This window comes from Cygnus olor, chromosome 11 (genome assembly GCF_009769625.2).
Source record: "Cygnus olor isolate bCygOlo1 chromosome 11, bCygOlo1.pri.v2, whole genome shotgun sequence".
In the NCBI taxonomy this organism is placed as follows: domain Eukaryota; kingdom Metazoa; phylum Chordata; class Aves; order Anseriformes; family Anatidae; genus Cygnus; species Cygnus olor.
This window is the reverse complement of record NC_049179.1, coordinates 19,016,826-19,040,524: the sequence shown is the minus strand read 5'-3', so window position 1 is coordinate 19,040,524 and position 23,699 is coordinate 19,016,826. Positions and strand designations below refer to the sequence as shown.

Genomic DNA, 23,699 nt, shown 5'->3' with positions numbered 1-23,699 from the left:
TGGTTATCGCCGCGGGGGGCGGGGCCAGCGCCATGCCGGCGTGGTTTATCGCCGGGGGGCGGCGGGGCCCTCCGGCAGCGGGTGCGGGGAAAGGGCCCCCTGCAGCCGGTCCCCAGGGAGGAGCAGGGACGGGAGCAAAGCCCCCCCCCAGGCTGGAAGGCCCTGGCCGCGTGCTGAGGCCAAGGTGGGGCCCCTTCGCTTCGTGACACGTTTTTACAACGCGTTGAAGTGTTAGAGCCCCACCAGCAGCGCCTTTTATCGTTCGTCTGCATCAGTTTAAAACCAAAAAGCTAAGATCTGGAACAAAGCAAACCTTGAAGTTCAACAAAAAGCTTTAAAAACTATCCAGAAACAGCCCCCAGCCACACGCGGTGAGCCACCACTCCTGTCCAGCCCAGCGTCGCTCACGGAGGACAAATCTCTCTCGAGTATTCCACTTTGTTTTATTCAAACGCCAGCAGTGAAGTACAAACTGTAGTTACACAGCATTTGTTTCCTTAAAAACAGTTCTTGGTTACATAAGGCGAAACAACTTCCAAAACTAAGTTGTTCAACAGTTTTGCCTAAAATGTTTCCCCTCCCCCTGCTCCACTTAAAAAAGGATTAGAGTTAAAGAATTTGGAGTTAAAAGCGGTCGGTTATGTTCTTCACTCTACAAAAAGGAAAATGAGGATAAAGTTACAGGCAGATCACCACAGATTTCGATTTGAGGTGACTAAGCTTCTCCTAGAAACTTCCTCAATTCTAAAAGCAGCTGTTTCTGAACCATTAACGGGTCGTTTAACCAGAAAAAAAAAAACGTGAAATCCTAACAAGCATCCGTTGCATCTCGCTAAAACTGCTTTCTGTGTAGGAACACAAGTATTACACGACCATCACCTAAAACTTACATGACAAAAATTAACGAGAAATAGGGCCAACACATCTGCAGTACCTTCCCTTACCTAAAATATCTACTAGATGGAAAAGAATGATGCAAGTTTTATTGAAATAGCGTGAATTAAAATTAAAAAGGGCCCAGTAAAATCTAAATCTGTGCATCACTGAAGGACAGAACCAAGTTGTAAGCAACAATTTTAATTCCTCGAACAAATAAAAAACATACAGGTCCTTTAGTGTTGTTTTTTTTTTTTTTTTTTTTTACAAAGACTTTCCTAAAGGATTGAATTTATTTTGATGTGAAACAGAAGAGGGAGGATTGCTTGCTGTGAGACTAAAAATCAAAGACAAAACCACAAGATGCAATACTAGCATTTGAGCATATAACTTAAAAGCACTGTCATGTGAACAATCACTACTGATTACATCAAAAATATTATACATTTACTTCTTTCATCTCAACATTATAAGATAGGTTGGGCAAATACCTGGCACCAAAAAATTGATGCATGATAGTTCCAATATGTTAAACAAAATGTATTATATTAGAACATTAATATTTAAAAATTTATGCCAAGTTCTCTTCCAAACTCAGATGGCTTACCAATTCCTGGAAATCTTATTTACCCTTCTGGAAAAAATAAGCAAATTGTTGTCTTCACCTTCTTTCACGGTACTCCAGGTGACTAAAACTTACTCCTAATGGAGAGGTGAGCAATAGGATGTATTTGATATTGCATCCAAATTAACGTAACAAGCTAGTGTTACATTTAGCAAAATCTCCCAGCAGTGTCCATAAAGTGTCCCCTAGTTTTTCAAAATCCTGTTGCAAGGGCTTCCTCCCACACATGTAACAAGTCACTCCAGCACCTGCTGGGTTTCAAACACCAGCAGAAATCTAACACTGACCTGAACACAACCCCGTGCGAGTCACATGAGGAGCTAATAGTTTATTCACCCTCTACTAATTATTAAACTTGTTTTCCCATTTGTAGAGTAACATTATTGTAAAATCTAACTATTGGTAGTACCTGCATTGCTGTTTAGTTTTTAGAAAAAGCACTTCAGGTGTTGCTATATTTGCTATACATTTTAATCGAACAAATGTAATATACAATTTATATTTGAACATTATGCCATTCAAGTCCACACAATGTCCATCAAATAAATCAATGTGATGTCACAGTAAAATACACGATCTGATTTATCTAATAAAGTTCCTCATCACGTATCATATCCGAGATAGATCCAATGCTGTTAGTATCAGATTGTGAAGCCAGAGGCAAATCCTAAGGAAATAACCAAGTGCGCTTTATGCAGGAGAGCGTTCTGACAGTATTTAATGGTTTGCAGCATCTGCTTGTCGAGGCCAGCCTTCTTCCTCAACTCCAGAGTCATATTCCTCTTCGGATGAATCTTTTGTGGGAGCCCTATAATTAAAACGAACTGATCAGATACTTTATAAATTGAGGGGGGAAAATGTAGACAGCTTCCATAGGTTGTAGTAAATATGCCACCTGTAAAGTGCCATGATGAAAAATGTTCTGACAAGCACGCCACCCGCTTAATGACCTTCTGAGCTGAAAATGGTGCTATGCAGACTTAAACTACTAATATGCAGTCTCATTACTGAAAAAATCAAAAAGTTAAATTCAGTTAAATTATCTGAAAAATTAAAATTTACATACTAAATCAGCAAACACGAGTGCTGGCACTCTGCAAAATAACAGAAAGCAACCATCACTGTAATACTAACACCTTAAGCTTCCACCGTTCCCTTTGAGAAATGAGGTGCGCTGAACCAAGCTTCGCCAAAGACACAGATAAATGCAGAGCATGCATCTCAGTGGACAAAGTCACTCAAAAGTTTTCAGCAGAGGTAGAAACCAAGCTGAAGTTTCTAAACATCATTCCTCTTTTTTTTTTTTTAAGCCTGACCCATTCCCTCTCTACTCCACTGCCTGTTCACTAAAATTATTTTTTTTTTCCTTTAAACGTAGACTTGCCCAGTGCTTTCAGTGCTCTACCACGTCATTACCATAATACAATCATTACCACATTGATTATTTTAGCTAGTGCTCAGCAAATCAATAGATGCTTCTTTTTGGCTCTCCACTGCTGTAAGAGTAATGGAGGAGAAAACTGCTGCAGCCTGGAGCTTGCATAAAAATACACCTCAGTGTGGTAGAAGCTAGAAGAAGGAAAGATTCTGCTTGAGAAACTTCAGCACTGCCACATTTAAAACTTCAGATTTTTACTGTTACCTTTTGATGCTGATCATTTACTTTATTTCTACAGGTATATACACACACGCACAAGGTTTAAAGTAACTTCATGTATGTTTATTTTTTAATTTCTATTTAAAAACTAAAGAAATACAAACCCAAAGCCTCTAGGACAGAATAGGCACTAAGTCAACTGTGTACAGTGTACAGATATAGGATCCTATTTAGGTTGTGTGCATGGTTGTGTGTTTATAAACTTGTTCCTATGGATCAGGATCCCTAACTGTATTACTCTGTTCTGATACTTCCATTATGGATTTACCTAATGTATCCTGGCTCTTTTTTGCCTTCTACAACATCTTTGTCAACTCCACGCATACGATGTCAGAGTTGGGCACTTCAAACATGGGCTCCAGCAACAGCTTTTCCTACAAGAAAACAGAAGAAAAACATATTTCCGTATGCCATCTTCTTCATGTTCAAAAAAAAATATGGTTAGCAAGTGATTCTTAGGGCCAGACGTTTTTCTTGAAGGAAGAAATCTGAGTACATGCATTTCTAGGAAGAGATTTATTGTATCTATATGAGACCCCAAACCAAGTAAGGCTTTGTCTCTAAATTGTTATGATTAGGACCACATACATGAATATGGGTAGCTTCATTTACTCAAGATGAAACCATTTACTCAAGATGAAACTTGATTTACTTACCATTATAGATCGCAGACCTCTTGCACCAGTTTTTCTGTCCAGGGCTAGTCTGGCTATAGCCTTCAATGCATCTTCAGTTACATTTAATTCACACTACATATAGAAAAATAGTAAGTTTAGTTAATTATTTCACTCACAACTCAATAGCTTGTTAAGAATTAAGTAGTTAACAAAATTTTGTTCATTTCACAAACTCTTATCAAAAACCAGAAGAGCTTCAAGTTCTTACTCAATATTGATATTGTGTATGTAAACTCCTCATACAACAATGGTCTCAGCAATCAATGTGCAAGGTTTTAGAACTTATTGTCAGGGTAAATCTGGTTTGGTTGGTTGGTTGTTTTCCCCTCCGTCATCTAGCAAGATGTAGGAACAATTTCAGTCTTTACACATCTGAGTCAGTATTACTCCTTTTCCTGCAAAGCTGCTACGTACAGTAAGATCATTTTCTTCAGCCACAAAACACAACATATCTTTAGAGTGAGGCAGCTTTTTAATACTGTATTTTATAAACAAGAATATTGAAAAGCTGTCAAAAGTGCAAACCTTATCCATGCTGAATAATGCCTGGTATTGGGGGACCACAGCATTTCGTGGCTCAGTAAGAATCCGTACAAGGGTTTTCTCATCAAGGCTGTGCAGAGGAACCACAACAGGCAAACGTCCCACAAACTCAGGAATCATGCCAAATTCAATGAGATCTCTGGCTTCCACATGACGCAGCAAGCGATCCTTTTCTTCTATGTCTTCGTGTGTGTTGGACTCTCCACTTATATTAGCAAGATCAGCTGCTGCTGCAGCCCTTCTGCCTTTTCCGATATTAGATGGTGTTCCAAATCCTAGATACTGCAAAACAAACATGTTGTTGCTTACATAAAGTTTTCTTTATGTAACTAAATCATGATGCAGGTGTATAAAAAAAAAATGGAGTGACTGATTACGTCATTACATATTAATTTAAGCTTAAGAAATTACTTTTAGTAAAATTATCTCCCTTGCACAAAATCCATTTCTTATGTGTTAATACCCTACTGGGGGGAATTAAATGTTAGACTGAATAAAAGTTTATCCTTAAAAGAAAAAAGGTTAGTAACACGTCTTAAGAAGTTTTCAAGTAATAGTGACACTAAAAGTGCTCTACAGAAGCTACACAAATGCATGCAAGAACGCCTACATGATACGTGAATTATTATAAACAGTAATTTGGATTTTTGTCACTGTTCTAGTTAGAAGCAGGGTACACACTTTGTCAGAAAGCTGAAGCATACAGGACTGTTCCCAAATATTAGTATACAAAACAATAAAAATGCATGACTAGGTATTTTCATAAGATGATAGCTTTTAACACCATGTACTCAAGATATCCAAGTATCTATTAAAAAAATAAAAGCTTTTTTCTACTGATACACAAAGGTTTTCTCAGTTCCATACTTGGCACACTCCACCTGAAATAAATCCTCTTATCGCTGCTTGAACTAACTGTCTCTTATTCCTTTTTTAAGAAACATAGAGCATTACAAAAGTTTAAGAAACGACCACTTAAGGACAGACAGTAAGTGCACTATCAACAGTTTAGAACCTGCATCTATCTGCATATGCTAAAAATTTCTCAGTGGAAGCAGAGACCACTGCTAGCTACTTAGCCTACTAACAGACTTGCTCTTTGCTGCCTTCTTAGGCTCCTTGACCTCAGGTCCCCAGATAACAGAAAGAAAACCACAGCTCTACACCCAATCTTAGTGGATTTACAAGTACAGCAAGACCTTCAGGAGTCAGTACTGTGTGAACAGTAATCAGGATTACTGCTTCAGTTCAAAACGCAGCCTGATATACTCACTTTTTCATTTTTCCTCCTGCTGATAATTCTGTCAAGACCATTGAAAGCACCAGAAGCTACAAAGAGGATGTTTGTTGTGTCCACCTGCACCGTTTCTCCACGTAGCTTACGGGAATTCTTTTCTGGAAGCGTTACTATTGTGCCTTCTAGTAATTTTAACAGGCCCTAAGGAGGAGAGAAGAAATAAACAATGTTTTAAAAAAAAAGAAATGCGGTACCATGGAAGAACACATAGCACAGCGTGCATATCTTTACAGGTTTTCTTTCAATTTTTAATTGCTTATGCCTTTATACTAATTGTAAATGTCTAAAGAAATCAGTTTCAGGATAGACAAAAATCTTTTAATGCACTCCCATCCAAATGATGAGTTGCACAGAGTAATGAACTGCTTGAGGGTTTTGTCAAAAACGTAAACTGTTATCTATTCTTGCCTCTGTTATGCAACTTGCTATCTGATACTGCAAAGATGTTTTAAACTAAAACTTTTCCGCAATACAGTCCTGAGTTGCTTTTGGCTTTTTTTGGAATGAAGAAAGTAAACAGAAAGTTGAGAGTTTCAAAGGTTATAATTAAGAAACTGAAGAACTATAACTCTACAGTCTCATGCTATCAGACGTAGCAGACTTGATGACTAAGTAAAGCCACTCCATGGAAATACTTACTTGTTGAACCACCTTCTCCTCCAACATCCCGTAACTGATGAATACCGGGAACGCTGCCAATCTTATCTACTGCATCCAGAAAAACAATTCCTGCAGTTACAGAAAATGGATTTAAGGAAGGTTCTACTTTTTAAGAGGCAAAAGTTTACACACAGGGAAGAACACAGTTTAAGATGGCAATCTGTTCTCCCTTCCTATTTCAGACTGCAAAAATGTATGACCTGAAAATATAAACAAAGCTACGGACAAGAGCAAGAACTGCAAGATATATTTAGAGTTCTTTTCAGGTTTATTATTTCTGATTTCAAAGTGGTAAAATTCAGGGATGTGACACAAAGCATAAGTTACAGAAATACTGGTTATCTCCAGGTTTAGAACACCTAAGGTTAACAACCTATCCATGAACTTCAGGCAACCTTATTGTACAGGTTTACCTTGCTGAGCTTTTTCTACGTTGTAGTTGCATCTTGCAGCAGGTTTTGCAATGACAGATTCAATGTCTTCGCCAACATAGCCAGCTTGAGTCAAGGTAGTACAGTCACAGATAGCAAAAGGTACATCTAGACATTTAGCTAGAGTCTGAGCCAGCAAGGTTTTACCTGGTAAAACAAAACCGTACGTTATAAATGCCACATATTTCTTCAGAGCACACAAACCTAAGTATTTACCATAGGATCACTATTACTGTCATTAACATTTAGAATGATATCAGCATGTTCATACAATGATATAAGAAAATTTTCCAATGCAGCCGGTTTTCACAAACAGTGCTTATGTTAGCAAGCTGTATTCCTAATAAGACTAGTACTGTATTTGAGGCAGCTTGAAATGCTTACTGTACCACAAATAAAATGTCATACAATACGCAAAAGAAAATCCATTTACTTGCATGTATTAAAGATTAAGTCAATACGTAGTCCTTTGCACTAAGGGTGCAGTGCAATGACCCATTGTTCCTGCTTTGAAGTTGGGGAGAAACATAATTCCAATATCATTTAGTGAATATTCTCCCAAATAGTCTGCAAAATGCCATCACAACAACACAAACACCCCCGTTTTCTATGAACACACAGATATCATTTCTTTTAACCACCTGTAAGTGATCTGTCCCAGGTGTGAAACAGCACTTTCTAACCACAGCATCTCAACTTGCCATCTAAAAAGCAGACAAACTTTAGATGCATTTTATTTCAGCTTAGGGAAAACTTACATCTTTTAATCAGTCAGTATTTAAAGGCACAAAAAAAAAATTCACAAAAAATATGACCAGACTTCCTTCCTTTTTAAGGCCATTTAGCTCAGCTTGATACAGTGACGTGAAAGCATAAAATCCCGGTTTGGAATTTACAGTTTAGCTTTACAAAGATCAAATTGAAATAATCACAGAACGGGGGGGGGGGGGGGGGGGGGGGGGGGGGGAAATCACTCAATTCTAAGGAAAATTAGACGTATAAAATGATGCAGCTGTATACCTGATCCAGTTGGTCCAAGCAGCAAAATATTACTTTTTTCAAGTTTTATGTCATCACTGGGTGAATCTAGTACTCCTCCCCGTTTTTCCTGAGGTATTTGCTGGTTCATTTGTTGCTGCATCGATGCTCCTAAAGCATTACCATGTGGACTAATCCCAGCAATCTGCAGCAGCTCTGAAAAGAACAATAGTAGTAGTGTTGAAGCACTGACAAGGTTTGTCATTACCTTAAATGCATAAAAGCTTTTCCTGATTTATTTTTTTTCTGTGAACCTATAATTCCACCTATTTGTACAGAAACTTAGAGCTAGGACTGCAACAGAAATTTGCTGCAATTATTACAAAAACATGAGTTCCAATCATATTTTGCACACATTTGTATCTACATATATGGAGAGAATTTCTCATGATACAGTGGATTATTTAAAAAAAAACTGCTAGAGAAATTTTCAGTCCTTACACGAATTGACTCATTTTCACTGCAGTTTTTTTTTTTAAAACATAGAAAGAAATAAACCCAAACCACTGATCTCTGTGATGAGAAAGTACAAGAACTGACTTACTGTAACATTTACAAAAGCAGTGCAGAGGCCTACTCTCAAGACTTAAAAATGTGCCTTAGATCAGTTGTTACAGGTTTTGTGTTCATATGTGGATAAGGAATTTGAGATGAATATTCTTTCTCCATAGCACTACAGTTGTAGTTGGCTTGAGTAGAATTTTGAAGATTACGAAAAGTGGTCTGAAGAGGTGTAACTGGGATTACAAACTGATCTACTCTAGACTAAGGACAAAGTTCAATAACTAGCAAGAGTTTTGGTGGACCAAAAATAAGTGATTGACATCACTTGGACAAAGAAATGGTACTGAGGTTCAGGGCGAGGGTACCCTTTAAAAGTGTAGATACCCTGCAGAAAACAATTACAGAACTTCCCTTATTATCTACCTCGCATCGTATATTGTATGGCATTGATGTAATCACATCAGAGATTAAGTTTTAAAAAAATCTTAACTTTCACTTGTTCTATTGAGGATGATTCTAATGGACAGGTGATTATTTAACCAACTTTATAAAAAGGTAACTTTACATTCTACCTGCTTTCTGCCTAGAATGAGATAAAGAGTCAGATCCTAGTCACCTCAGTCAAAATATGCTCGATGCCACCAGTTAAATTTAATTACAGAAGAAAAGCAAACATTTTTTACTCGGCATTTCTGACTAACGGTCACTAAACACTACTCTACATTAACACCAAAAGAGTACATATTGCAGAGGAGGACATGAGGAGAGAGTTCACTTACTTGTAAATCTGTACTCATCTCCCGTCTTCTGATTTCTAATTCTAAGAGAGAGGATGAAAACAGTAATAAAAAGTAAGTTTATAAAAGCTTAAATTCTCCACCTCTTGCCCTCTTCTGAATACATTTCATCACTGTGTATGAAGGTATTTCTAACACAAAATCCCCACATGAATTAGTTTTATTGCTGTCAATTGCTGCCCCAAAGTCGACTTGCATGCTTGTAAAATGACAGCCAGCTGTCTACTACTTAAAACATTTACAGACCATTAACTCCAATTAGATTTTTGTTTTGAAAACATTTATTGGAGGAAAAAATGCTATAATACAACTTCATTTTGAAAAGACTTCCTTAAACTCACGCATTTATAGCTGAGTGTTACTAAATAAGACTGATAATACTTTGAGATACGTTCAGTTATAAACATTCACTGCCAGTCTCTTTGGGTGGTCATTTATCTTCTGTGGAGGATCAGGAACTTTCCTATGCCAGGTACAAGACTGCTCTCCTACCACTACGAGAACAGTTTCAACCCCCCAGTTAAATTTCTTTAAGTAAATTTAAAAAAAGAACAAGATTTGTTTGCTTAGCGTACTATTAATTGGAATACAGAACAAAACACCTTAAGAAAAAAAAAATCAAGGTACACTTTGAATCGGAGAGAGTAACTTAATCCTACTTCTAAAAAATTAGATCAACATAGCTACACACTTACTCAGCGGCAAACGTACTGCCAAGAGCAGCTCAAACTACACCTGCTAGGTATCGAACAATACTATGGTGACCAACAGATGCTGCCAACAACAGGCGAGTTTAGAAAGGTAGCTATTCATCAAATTCACTGAGCAAAACACTGTCTTCACGATCTGCATTGTTGCTTGCAGATTAAGCCATTAAGTAGTAAAGGAGATTAGAAAGAAAAATTTAGGAGGCTCACGTTATAAACTTAAAGGAAAACACCTCCTAACACGTGCCAGTAAAAAACGTTATATATTTACTGTTTACGTAATAGGTAGACAATACCCATGGCATCATAAACCTTCTGGATTACTATTTAAATAAACCACAGAAGTACACACAGGGAAGTTCAAATTTAATAGAATTTTTTTAATCATTTCAGTTAGAGAATATCTAGTGTCAAGGTAAAAGTGTTCATATGTTTCTCAGGTGAGATTTTCTTGACTTACTGATGCAGTACGTGCTTATCCCACTTTACTTTGTTTAGGCAGTGAAAACAGACTGGTCCACTTTGACCTATACTCTCTGAATGCAGTGAATTTGTATATACAGTGGTTTCTGAAAATGTTGGGTTTTACCTAATAACGTTCAAGTCTATCAAACAACATTTTAGAGAGCTTCAACATTTCCTTTGAGAAATATTACTGAACTAAAATTAAATCTATATGGATGGCAGATCAACTACTATATTAGAGAACCAAAAACATAAATTAGGGAACTGAAAGGGTGAATTTTATTTGACCAGAAGAATACCAAACACCAGACAAACCTCTTGGTGTTAAAGAAGTCTGCTTTTCAACTTCAGCCTGCTGTCTCAGGTTAGCTGGAATATTATTGTAGATCCTCTTGTAATGATTATACACAGCTACTGAAAGCACCTCTTGGCAAAACACTGACCAACAACATATTTGTGAGGTAGTTATAAATCTGAAAGATAACTCAGTATTAGTAACATTTCTAAACAAGCTTGCAGCAAGAAAACAGTAAACTGTGACAAAGCTAAGACTTTACAGGACATTCAAAAATTAAACTTGAGTGTTGCTTTATTTTGTGAAGGTGTGCGAAGATTCTGACACACATTCTGAAACCCTGATAACTAAGCAAAGCTGAACCCTGTGATTTTGGGATAAAACAGGACATAAGCAAAAGCTCTAACCCCCAAAGTTGGACTAAATAGTTCTGACTTTAGTTTATTTCAGTCTGTAACCTAACCTGGAGAACATTACAGAACAGAGAAATAGGAACCCAACATTTAAAACACAAAATAGATTCCTGTTGATAAGTTTACTGAAAAAGGTGGGACTTACATAACTAGATTGTGTCTGCAAGTTCTCTGCTACTAATATTTGAACCCATTGTCCTTTTCGCCCAAATTTGTAAAAGAAACAGAAATTTCAAGTATATTTAAGTTCTTACAAGAGGCCTATCCAGGAGCCACATGCAGCTTTAGAAACCACTGCAGTCCACTAGGAACTGCAGAACACAGTAAGCTCCCTCTCCTCCTTCTGGAAGAAGGAAACCAAGTGACTTAATGTGGAGGCAGCAGTAGACAGGTTGCAGCCACACACCATCTAGCCACAATTCTCACCCAGAAAGAGGCCACACAAAAGGTTTTGCAACTACGGAAAGAAGCTGCCAATATCTGGGTGTAGAAAATAAGGTCAGAGCAGGAAATTAAAGATACCATGGTTGGCAAGGACTGAGGTTGCTTCAGGGTCACAAGGCCAAAATTAAGGTATTGCACCTCAGTCACAAGACAAAGCCAGAGGAAAACAAGCCCAACTACTTTTATGGGATCTACTTATTCCTTTATCAGCGCTCTGCTGCATCACAAAGCTCTAAAAGGTTTAATCTTGAACTAATCGCCTTTGTTTGTTGCTCTGTCACAGCAGAAGAAGTAAAGTCTTCCAATGTGATGGAAGGAACAAGGAAACATCAGGGTGGCATTAAGAACTGTACCTTTTTCGGTGGAGGAGGTGCTTCTGCTGGAATGCCAATTTCACAGCTTCAGCTGCTGACTCAGGCTCTTTAATGATGCTCTTTTTTGTGTCTGCCTCTGACAGTACAACAAAAAAATGGTGACACTTCTCACACTTCACAAAACGAGTGGAAGCTGCAGAAAAAGTGAACAAAATGGTAAGAGAAATGACTCAGTATTCACTCAGCTGCCTGAGTTTTAGTACACGGGACAAGCATCTGTAAGACAGCACAGTCAACTCTGTTCACACGCTTTCCCTTTGCTTTTAAAGCTTCTAAGGTGAACAATTAGTGGACTACGAAATCTGACAGAAGGAATGCAATTTGCCCAAAGTCACAACGCAGAGCACCTACCAAACAAGGGACTGGAAAGCAAAACTATTTGGTATTTTTTCAGGAGCACTAAACTCAGAAGAGGAAACTCTTCACCTCAGAGTGATGCAAAATTAATGAGGGCTTCTAACTATGCAGGAAGTGTTAATAGCTCAAACTAGCAGGCAAAAATGTTGTGGTTAGGGACGGGCTACTCCATAGCGTGGGAAAGCAATCTACGATATAAATCTCAAAGACAGCACGCAGCAGGTTCAGGGAAAGGCAGCCACGGCAGCTCCTGGTCTCTGCGTCCCCCTGGCTGCACGATGCTCCAGAGCGTGCTTGAACTGGTCACCTAAGCCCAGGACATGGAACACAGCACCACGCCAACAAGAGACAGCTACGGTATGCAGCAGGTGATCAGGACTTGGAGAATTTCCAAGACCCTTTGCTTATTTCTTTTACTGTCAAGAACAGAACACATTTCTTTCAAAATCCAAAAGCTCCTATTGCTGACTTTGTGAATCACTTCTCAAGAAGCAAGGATTGTAAAGACTGGCTTCAAAACCCACAAAGTTTATTTCTTTGGGAAAATCCAAGTTGAAATAATCTAAAATAAAGAAAAGTAAGTTTATAGTCTGAAATAGATCTTTTCTAACAATATTGCTATATTCTGTTACATACAAATTGAGTGCAACAAGACTGATTAAAACTAAATATTTAGAAAATTTATTAAATTAATAGTAAAGGAAATGTAGCAAATTCACCACATGAAGAACTTCAATGTCAGAACTTCTGAACTCTTAAAAAGCTTTTAGTAAATGGCTTGTAGAGTCTTGTACCAGCTGATTTACTAACAGCCTCTAGCAATAACCTAGCTGCTTATTTATAGCTTGGTTTTGCCTTCCATATAGCTGGCATCAGCATTTTACTTTGCTAATACTAAATACACCTTATGGCTGAATAAATAACAGATTATTTAATACTGTAGCACATAATATGGTGACCACCACAGCTTTATTAGCTCTGCTCCAAAGAAAATTTGTAAAACAGCTGGAAAGTTCTCCTGGCAACATTACACATCAGCGTTATCTGCCTGACGGGACTGAAACGGAGAATCGCTTGCACACGTTTGTCTCACATAGCTATTTGTTAGTCAGAGCATCACACGAAAATACTCAGAAGACCCCTGGTATCCTTAATGGCTACAGTGCCACGAGGCTGTTGTCCTTCCCCAGGCGATGCTAACAGCTTTTTTAGGATGCAATAGCCACGAGAATACTTGCCCCCCTTACAGATCCACAGGAATGGTGAAAAAAGAAAATAAACAGGCTATAAGAATACTGTTATGCATTCTGAAAACATCACTCACTGAAAAAAAAAATCATTGCGCAGAGTATATTTGCATCAATTACTGCAAGCAGCACACAGAAAGGTTACAAGAGATCTTTCTTACTTTCAACAGGACCAAGAGGGTCAATAGTTACAGAGAAACTTTGACGTATGGGGTGCCCCTGGCAAATCTGATAACTCAGTTATCAAATAACGGAGAAACCAGCCAGTTTCTACCATTTACATAGCATCTTAGAAAGAAGTATCAATGAGTTTTAACAGAACTCCAACTGTAGGGGCAAAAATTTTGAGATTCTACTCCAAAATCGAAGGAAACCAAGTTCAAGTACTGCTATCTTCCCAAAAGTGAGCTCTCAAAATTTCAAGCAACTTTTCTATTCTTAAATTACTGGCATGTTTTTATACGTTGTGTTAGCAAATATGTAAAAAACACAGGAAAGAGCTTTCAGGTCAAATCACCTCAGTATCATTAAGATACCTGCAAATATTTATGACATAGTCGAAGAAGCAAGTCAAGTGCTGGTTTGATTCAGACAACGTTACTGTAGCATGCCAGAGGCTGCGTTTGTAAAGAGATTTTTAAAGTCCCCACAAGCTGACCTTGCCAAAGAGAAATGCTGGGTTTCTACAACATACACAGGAAGTCAAAACAAGAAGATTAATCTTGAGAACACTTGTAGGGCTGTGACGATGGCCTACCAAACTGATGAGGTAAAATGACATCAAGGAAAAAGAGCAGGGAAGCGTGTAGCCTGTTACGTACCTGCAGTAGCAGGGAAGTTTTGCTTTTGAGTGAGAGCTAAAGGCACCAGCTGGAGACAACAAAAGCAGTGCCTCGTTAAGGCTTCTTATGTCAAGCAGCTTTAAAGCTATTGGATTTCACTCTGCATCTGAGGCTCACGTCTTATTTCACTGAGCCCAGAACACCTTGCATAGTTCCACAAACCAAAACAATACAGGAACTGCTGCAAAAAAATACGTCAAAGGCAAATCTATTAACTTGTTTGGTTCTTCCTCAGTAATTAATTACTGGAAAACCATAGCCAAAAAAATTCTTTGTGCGAGATTTGTCCGCTCAATGGTTAATTGCAAACTAATTCACTAATAAATGTGGCTTTTATTCAGTATTTTCTTGCCCTACTCCTCTCAAAATGACTAAAAATCTAATATTTAAAAATCAAAACAAATGCTAATTCCTTATCTTCCTTTGGCTTTTGACATTTGGGGCTCCGCAGTTCTGTAATTCAAACCAGAACTGGATGAATTCATCTTTTTTGCTAAGTAAGCAACAAAGGTTTAACTGAAAATCAAGTTACAACATGTGTAATAGAACTTGCAACCCATTCATTTCGGAACTTATTTTTTTGTTATTAGTTTTTATATATATATATATATATATTTTTTTTTTTTTAAGAGAATTAGAATGCAGCCCTTTTGTTTTCCTGCAGCTTTATATTCTCTGATTTGGCTGGGAATCAGTGTACTCAAAGTGACAGACTAAGCCAGAAAGAAACACATCCAGAGAAAACTTGACTATGACTGAGAGGAATTTCTGAGAAATTAGAGCAAATAAAGAAAATAAAATTGAAAACAAAGATTTTAAGTTAACAATTAATAGAGTGGGAAAGTCCACTCTACTCCATTACTGAGTGCCACCGCACTTAGTTTGAACATAATTTTTTTAAAGGCTGTAAAATCCTGAAGTCTCAGAGTATAACATGCAAGGATGAGAGAAGCAGATACATTCAATTATTCACTAGCAGACTTCTTTATATTTTGACTTTCAAGCTTCTGATAAATTTGACCAGCTTCAACAGTACCTGTGCCGTTCTGCTGCCACGATTCAAGTGACACATTGCTACTTTTGAAGCTGAGACTGCATTAACCAGACATTTTCTCCCATGATATTAGTATGAATTAGTTTTCTTCATATGACAGTTTTCAGGCACGCCTAAAGATTCCTAGTGCTAATGCAAATATACTAAATTAAATCTCAGCCGTACAGGCACCCAGTGACTGTTCTGCTCCAAGCAAATGCTTGAATGGCATTTGCAGATAAAAGCACGACCTCCACCGATGCGTTCTCTCCGCTTGCTGAAGTGAGACAGTTTCAGAATGACTCTGTCTACACATGAATCACCTCGTAAGAAGGTAAACCAGGTTAAAAATCCTTCCACTGCTTTCAACTCCACGTAGTCCACGAAGAGACCGATGCACAGAACATCCCAGAGGATTATAGTTCTAGTTACATTAGTTGGTGTAAGGTTTTTCAGAAATGCTTGTCTACAGTTTCAAATAAAAAGACTTAATTTTAAAAAACAAAGCAGCAACTGATGACTGATCTTTTTATTTAAGCATGCTGTTACTATAGATTTGTCTTGTGATTCATGACACCCAATCATTTTAATAGTATGTTTCGCGCAGGTAGCAGTGAATAAAAGCACACCTGCTCATTTTCTCCAACTACGATACCAACAACCATTAAACAAGCTTACGCTGTCCTGGTCTTAAGCTTCTCAGTGCACAAGCCTGATTATGACCCGATACTTCCTCCTTGAGCCCCACCAACCGAGAGCGGACATTTGCTTTCTGACAGCTATGTTCTAGGCTGCTCTCAGTAGCACTGAAATACGGAGAAACGTCCCTAAGTATGGTAAAACCTACAGGTGCGTAAATGCATAACTGGCATTAATTTGGGCAGTACTGCAACAAAAGGTTGCTACTGCTGCTGGACATCAGGCATCTGATACGTTTTGGGTTTTGTTTGGACTTCATTTCTTGTTATGAATCTGATTTTGCCATAGGAAAACATCAGAGGAAGCCATCCTGTCATATACTAATTCCTCTGCTGCGTAAGCGTTTTGGTTACAGTCCACGCAGGATTAGTCTTACTATTTAGCAGGCAAAGGAAACGTTACATTAGAAACATTTACGTACGTAACAGAAAATATATTAGTAAAGTAGTACTGTTTACATGAGCATCTCTTCCCCTGCATAAAATGTAACAAGCCATTGTAAAAATGCATATTTACAGTTGCTGTCCGAATTCTACTACCATGTCCTGCTCCACCGTATCATAGGAAATTACACAAACGTATCAACAGAGGCAATACTTCCTTACACCGATGTGGCCAATTAATTCTTTTAGTCTATGTAGAACTTCGAAGAATTACAGAATGTGCTTTTAAAAAACTTAGCTATCAGGACTATATTAGATCATTAACATAATTACATGTGAGGCTATTTATAAAATAAAGTATCCATCAAAACTTACAGACAAAGGTCTCCACGTGTGTGCACAAGTCACCACACTTCGGGCAGCGCAGCTGGTTCCCTCCTTTCCCAGAACTTCCAGAGCTTGACTTTTTACCACCCCCTTCACCGACGGACTTCTAAAAAAAGATTTCCAGACAATTAGCTCCAAACAGCGGAGCTGTTACGTTAGGCATTTAGCAGTGTGTTTATGGAAGCCAGTAATGTGAATATTGTAATACCTGAATGACAAAACAACTATTGTCAGCACAACACCACAACACAAACATTCTGAAGTGTCTACACATCCGCATTTCCCAGTTCTACCAATTCCGGATGCGCACAGAAGAGGCACCCTATATCTACATTAAAACTGTTTGATTTGAACTGGAACTAACAAGCTAAACTGTGTCAAGAATGTTTTAATAGTACATTCCGCCATAGCTTATTTTAACCCCACAGAAGAAAACAAATCATACTTATGGAGAGTAATTTCATTATCACAGCTGTGTTTATTCTAAGTGTGCCTGATGTCACAACTCTCCGCATGTCCTTGACAGATGTAGCTATGCTGGCAGACGGCTGTAGGGCAGATATGACCTATAAAACAAGCATCTCAGACATCGTCTGGAAAGATTCTCCTCTGACTCCTGAGGCAGAGTTCCCTGACAGAGTCCTACTTGTCTTTCCCCACGTTATGCTATTTAGTGGGGTTTACTGTTAACATTTTTTGAATCTGTATCTGTTCTATGCCTTTATACCTTGACTAGTAACGGAAGCTATTATAGTTCAGGAAACAAAAGATTTCTTCCCTCTTCCAAAATACTTCCCCATTTTTTTTAACCTTACTTGCCCACTTATTTCAAGCACAAAAGACTAAAACTCTTTGGAAAGTGCCTCAAATGTGACAACGTGCCATATCAAGGCAGAAGTTATCACCTCAACTCTCAAAATCTTACTTGCTGACTGAAGAGCAATTTTATTCTCAGGTAATCATTTATCTGGAGAAGCTGTTGATTAACTATAATTATAGAGAAAGACTAGGATGGGAAGAGATTAAAATTTACCAGCAAGAATAAAGGTGGTGTCCTCACAAAGTTGTCAGCACTGATTTGGTAGTTGTATTTGAGCAAGACAACGAAAACATTTAAAACTGTACTTACTTTTAAAGGCCTACTTGGGGATAGCAGACTTAAAGGAGAAGAGTTCTGATTACTACTCTTTTCCTGAGCTCCTGAAAACTGTTGTGAATTTATAACGTTCTACAAAGTTCAAGCGTCCCTTTATGGTAGGAAAAAAAATTAATAAAACTGGGAAAAGCATTACGGAACGTTTCTATAGTTTGCTAACAAACTCACAATACATTTTTTTCTTTGCGGTCAGCTGCAGCAATTTGGATTGGAAGTGCCAAGTGTTAGCAGAATTCCAAAATTCTGATTTTAAATAAGGAAAGATCTACTAAAAACATTTAAGAAACATTAAAAAAAACACAATAATTGAAAAACCTTAACGCATGGTGATTACCTTGCTTCCTTCTCCAGAGCCATCCTTGCTTGCGCCATCCTTTGAAGCAAAATATGCTGGTGTTTCTGAAAAGTTTCTAAGAGGAATTCGTTTGAGGGAACAAGTTTCAAAAGTCCCAAGCTTTCCTAAAACAGGGACGCGTGTACGACCGCAAGTAATACCTAAAAACAAATGAAAACATGAAAGCAAAAACATTAATTTCATCAATTGTTACACTGTAGGAATATTTTTGCTGCTACCACAGTCAGGTAACAGAACTACCTTGTTAGCATCTGGCCAAAAAGCATTCTGGTTGTGACGACATATATCGAACGCACATAACTTCAATATACTGCTTTATAATTTCATCCAAGGCTTTAGGGAAATCACCAAGAAAACCCCAAACCAGTGTTTTCCTTATGTGTAATCTGTTCAAAATGTAGTATTTATCTATCAGTACCCAAATTTTGGATGTCAATTAAAAATACCCTGATGTCAGCAGACCCCAGAACCGATTTACATGAAATAGAGCTCAGAAGTTTCAGCAGCAGAACTCAACTCTGAACACCCAAATTTCTGTTATCCAAAATACATCCATGTGACCACCTTTAAGTTTATTTCATTAAACGTTGCCTGGATCATCCAAAAGTGACCTGAAAGTAATTTCACGTCCTCTAGTATCAGGCACAGTTCCACTCTGTCATGGGACTGGGAATATCCCACTTGTGAACCTGCTCCTCAGAACAATAAACACTATCAACATGTAGCGCTCATGGAATAATTCCAACACTGAAGTGAAAAAAGATCAGTGAAATGCTCCCTCATCACGCAAAAGTTACCAGAGAAGTGTCTCAGAGGCAGAGACCACGCGTTCAGACTTGGCTTTCACTTGTGAACTCTACTGAAAACTAATTTCCAGGAATCTGAAGCAATGCTTGACAAAAAAAAAAAAAAAAAATTGTTCTGAGGAAAATTAAAAGGTAAAATTGCATTTGGCACACGCTGACCCTTTACAGACAGGCACAAGCAAATTCAGCATAGCCTTACCTTTGTTGAAACAGCTTATTGCCAACAGGAATAAAGCCTAATTGAGAAACTAACGGGCGTGTAAGATTACATTTCATGGCTAGGTATGATGTGAATCAACAGATGTCATGCCTGTGATTGCAACATCTCTCAACGTAAACAGACGAGTCTGGAAGCCACGTCTTTCATCTTTCTTTCATTCAAACTGCCCCATTTCTTACTTGCTTTATGCATTCGACAGGAGCTCTTTGGCTGCTGCCGACAGAAGAGCTATATAGCAAAATTGTTAATTAAAAACTTGTTGTTCAGACTTGGTTTTTAATCTGTTAAATCAGAAGTGCCAGAATTGTACAGAAAACCCCAAAAAGTCTTCGAAAAAGAATTAAAACGATAAAAATTGCAAGAGAAATACAGTTAATTTGCACTGGAAGAGGAAAGAATGACTAGAATAATAAATAAAAAAGAAAGAAAGAAGCAAAGCACTAGAGACAAGCCTGTATTTACTGTGAAAACCCCCTCAGACTTCTGTCAGGTCATAACCAGGAATACAGAGTCAAATGAGACGTGAAGTTATTTATTATGATACATGCTGCTTAAGATACCTGAACTTAAAGATGATTTGCGGTTATTACTTGTGTCCGTAAATTAGTCAGGAACGTCTAATGATCAGCATATTTTCCAATTTTAAACTCTGCTGAGTGCCACTACCACACGGGTAAACACCTTAGATTACAACACAGGAGAACCTATGAAAACACACGGATTGCTACATGCCAGAAGTAATCTTAAAATACTGGTTCATTTTCACAAGCGGTTGTGTCTTGTTGACTGAATATGCACAGGGAGCTCCGAGGATCAGGAGTGCTAAATTTACTTGTCAGTACAGAACAAACTGTGGCGAGCATTCAAAACGTTATGCTGTTTGCAGTAATTCCCTGTCTTGGGGGTTTAGTCCTCATATATGGTGCCTTTAAAGTGATTTGTTTTACCACGTCTAAAGGGAACTAGGACAGGACCTCTAAATTAAAGAGGAAAAAAAGGAATAGTTCCCTGAGTGAAAAACAACATCCCAACTCTCCTGCTGCAAGGAGAGATTCGGCCGACGGAGAATGAACAGAGCCCTAACGAAGACTCATCAAACATTTTACTACTAAGCACTGCACAAGGATCAAAGATGGCCAATTTTAATTGAGTGACACGGAAAATGCCCTGAAAACTTTATCAGACGACCTACGAAGCTACACAAGTGTCCGGGCCGGTAGGTGCCACATTACCTACTGTGCCACTATCGATCCGAAGGCTGCAGTTGTGCGACTTCACCTCCAGCGTTTGACAGGCTGCTGGCAGCAGACCCGGGCTAGTCAGCAACGTGTGCGCTGCTCTTAAGCTCTCTCCTGTTCCTCTTAACGAAAGCCTTAGTCGGTCAGCGTTTAGAGAACAGCGTTAAACTCACCCTGCCACATCTGCTGAACTCCAGAGGGTTACGGATAGGCTAAGCCAGAAGAAAAAATATTCCTGCTACATCAGCTTTAGGCACTGGGACCGAGGCTTTCGTGTTTAGCCAACCTAGGTGTGACTTGTCTTTTTTTTTTTTTTTGGAGAGAACTTCATTGTACAACTAAAGAATGAAGTAGGAAGAAAGTTATCGCAACGACTTGCTTGCATAATTGAGCCCAGAGGCAAATTTTCGAAAGCGATTCCAGCCCACCGCCGTGGCAACTTCCAGCCACTGATAGGTACCGGGGAGTGTCAGCAGGAACAGCTGGCTGGCACGGCAGTATCTCCTCAAACACACGAGCTGCAGTCAGGGCTTGGCTGTTTTTTTTGCAAACACAGCTTAAAGAACACGCACCAAACCTACAAATTTTGGTAGCAGCAGTGGCTTCTATCCAGGGCGTTCAGGTTAGCAGGTTATGATAAACTGGGAGTTCCTTTATACAATGTCAACCTTTAATTGACAGCTGAGGAAAGAAACACTGACTTGTGGGCCAAGCCCTCCAAATATTTTGAGAGAATCTGTTGCCCAAAGATGTCAGAGGGAGACTGACAAAGAGAAGTCTCCCCTCTGTGTGAGGCAACACTCCACATCAGACCCAACAGCAATATCACAAGACCATGATCTCTCATAGCAACCAAAATGCACCAAATTAACTCTAAATTAAATTCTAAATAAGCTCATGCAAAATTTTATTGTCCTATAACTGTGTTTAGTCTCATTTGCTCTTGTAAATGTCCCTTTTAAATTTTAGGTCTGACTAAAAAATACGAAATCTATTATTATTTAAGAAAAAGAAATGACATAAACAAAAAACCAGTTCCAAAGTAATTCTGAACGTTGCCTGTTTTAAAGCGTGCTGTTTCGGTGGGTCTGCACGAGGCCAGACGGGTTGGAGCAGAAAGGACTGTCCAAACCCTTTCAGCACGGGTGATGTCAGAGATGCAGATAGTCACCTGCAAGGAGTTACCTCACCTACCTGAGAGCAATAAATCCCCTCCTCTGACTTATCAGGCCACTCTGAGGGTATGATCATCAAAACTGTTGCAGATGCGGCAGCAGTAAAGATTTCCCCCACAACTCGGGGAGGTCTGCCTTTTACTGCAAGAAGCGTACAGCTTGTCAATGCTCACGACACACAAAAACACGACGAAAAGGACAAAACTAGGAAGAAAGCAGCAAGCCTCCTCCGCACCCACCCTGTACCTAGCCTCACTCGTCTATTAAGTTGGTCGCAACCATTTTTTGCCGACTGAGCGCAAGTTTTTGTGAGAAACCACTTCAAGTTCGGGCTGAAAAACGCCAGGCTGTCCAGCCAGCCAGCCCAGGCGGCGGGTTTAGCAGCCCCACAGCGCGACACGCACCGAAAATCATATTTTTGAAGCGAACTCTGCTCTGCCACCCCACAGAAACACCCCAACGAGGCTCCTTTCCCTATAGCACGGCACAGCCCCTGCCCAGGCCGCCGGGAAGGGTTTAATGAGGCGAAAAACACCCAAAATAAGGGCAGAGGTCTCTGTATGGCGGTCCGTGCTGGTCCCCAGGGAGCCCCGGGTTGAGGAGGCCCGAGCTGAGAGGAGGAGGAGGAAGGGGAGGAAGGGGAGTCTGAGGAAGGGGTTAACTCTCCGCGCAGAGCCCAGCAGCCGCGCGGCGGCGGCGCAGCAGTGGCAGGCGGACATTATGCTGAGGTGAGGTGAGGCCACAGGTCCGGCCTAGCCCGGCCCGGCCCGGCCCGGCCCTGCCGCTCCCCCCCAGCCGAGGCCTGGCCCTGCCTGGCGCGGCCGCTGCCCGCCCGCCCCGTAAACACCCCCCCCCGCCCGCGCGCCGCCTCGCTGACGGCAGAGCCGCGCGCCGCGCCTCCACACACACACACACACACCCCGCCCCGCGGACTACAGCTCCCGGCAGGCAGCGCGCGGGGCGCCGCGCGGAACGGCCGTGCCGCGGCCCGCGCGGGGACTTCTGGGAGGTGTAGTCTCAGGGAGGGTGTGAAGGGCCCAGCGACCCCCCTGGCGCGGTGCATCATGGGAATATGTAGTCCGGGCGCCCTCCCCGCCGACATTAATTTCAGACAATTCCTAACTTATAACTTTAGAGAGATAATTTACCTATTTCTCCCCAGTCGTGTTTTCCTTTCTACACGATGTTACTCCCAAACACGCACAGTCTGTGTGCGATTTTGACCAACGCCTGCTCAAAACCCAGCTGGACTGGACATCATTTTTTTTTTCATGCAATGCAAGATAATTTTTGTAATATTAAGCTTTTATTTATTTATTTGGTTCCAAATCTTAAATGCAGTACGACAAAAATGCTTCCCGTAAGTCTCAGAAGTGTAAATCTCATAACATATCCTTTAGGCATAGCTCACGGAGAATACACCTACAACTGACAGGCTTGTGTAGGTCTTTCAGCTCGCCTTCAACTCCTCTTTGCCACGTACTGATTAAATGGAACTAATTGATCCCAACTGTTCATTTTTAGTAATGACTCCTAGACAGGATACATTACCTGACAGCAATTAACTTGAGTTGCCCTGAAGCAAATGCACAAGGCGCACTAACAGCAGATAATCCACACCATGCTGCATGACTGCATCCCGGATGATGCTGAATGCCATTTTAACTTCTGCTGAAGTCTGGATGGTTTTTAATCCTTGTAAAATACAGGTTTAACACTACCACCTACTGCCAGGCAGCTGCCATTCTGATTTTAATCTGTGTTAAAGCCAGCGCTGTGTTTCGTTTCCAGAGCTTTTTCAGGGAGCTAGGCAGGAATAGCAGGTTAGGCTCAAGGACCACGCTGAAACGCACTGATAAAAGCTGTTTGTCTTGCAATCACAAACCACGACAGCATGGAGAGGAGCGTTTGCCTCCAGCAGGTATCAGATCCAGCGTGCTGCTGTGAATAAAAGTTTACCTGTTTGTGGTGCATTTGGACCACTAACAGCAACGGGAT

The 23,699-nt window shown here is 39.8% G+C and overlaps 1 protein-coding gene across 1 annotated transcript; it reads right to left on the bottom strand.

The window, feature by feature from the left end:
* Positions 1-424: 424 nt before the first annotated feature.
* CLPX (caseinolytic mitochondrial matrix peptidase chaperone subunit X) lies at positions 425-22,544 on the bottom strand. The gene is given in 19 exon segments (XM_040570336.1): positions 425-2,309; positions 3,427-3,472; positions 3,475-3,532; positions 3,815-3,907; positions 4,361-4,660; positions 5,652-5,816; positions 6,277-6,404; positions 6,749-6,913; positions 7,787-7,960; positions 9,088-9,108; positions 9,111-9,128; positions 10,593-10,703; positions 10,706-10,735; positions 10,738-10,750; positions 11,783-11,802; positions 11,805-11,936; positions 16,740-16,857; positions 18,242-18,402; positions 22,363-22,544. Coding segments are annotated over 19 exon segments (1,902 nt in total). The 5' UTR covers positions 22,421-22,544; the 3' UTR covers positions 425-2,218.
* Between the last annotated feature and the right edge of the window lie 1,155 nt (positions 22,545-23,699).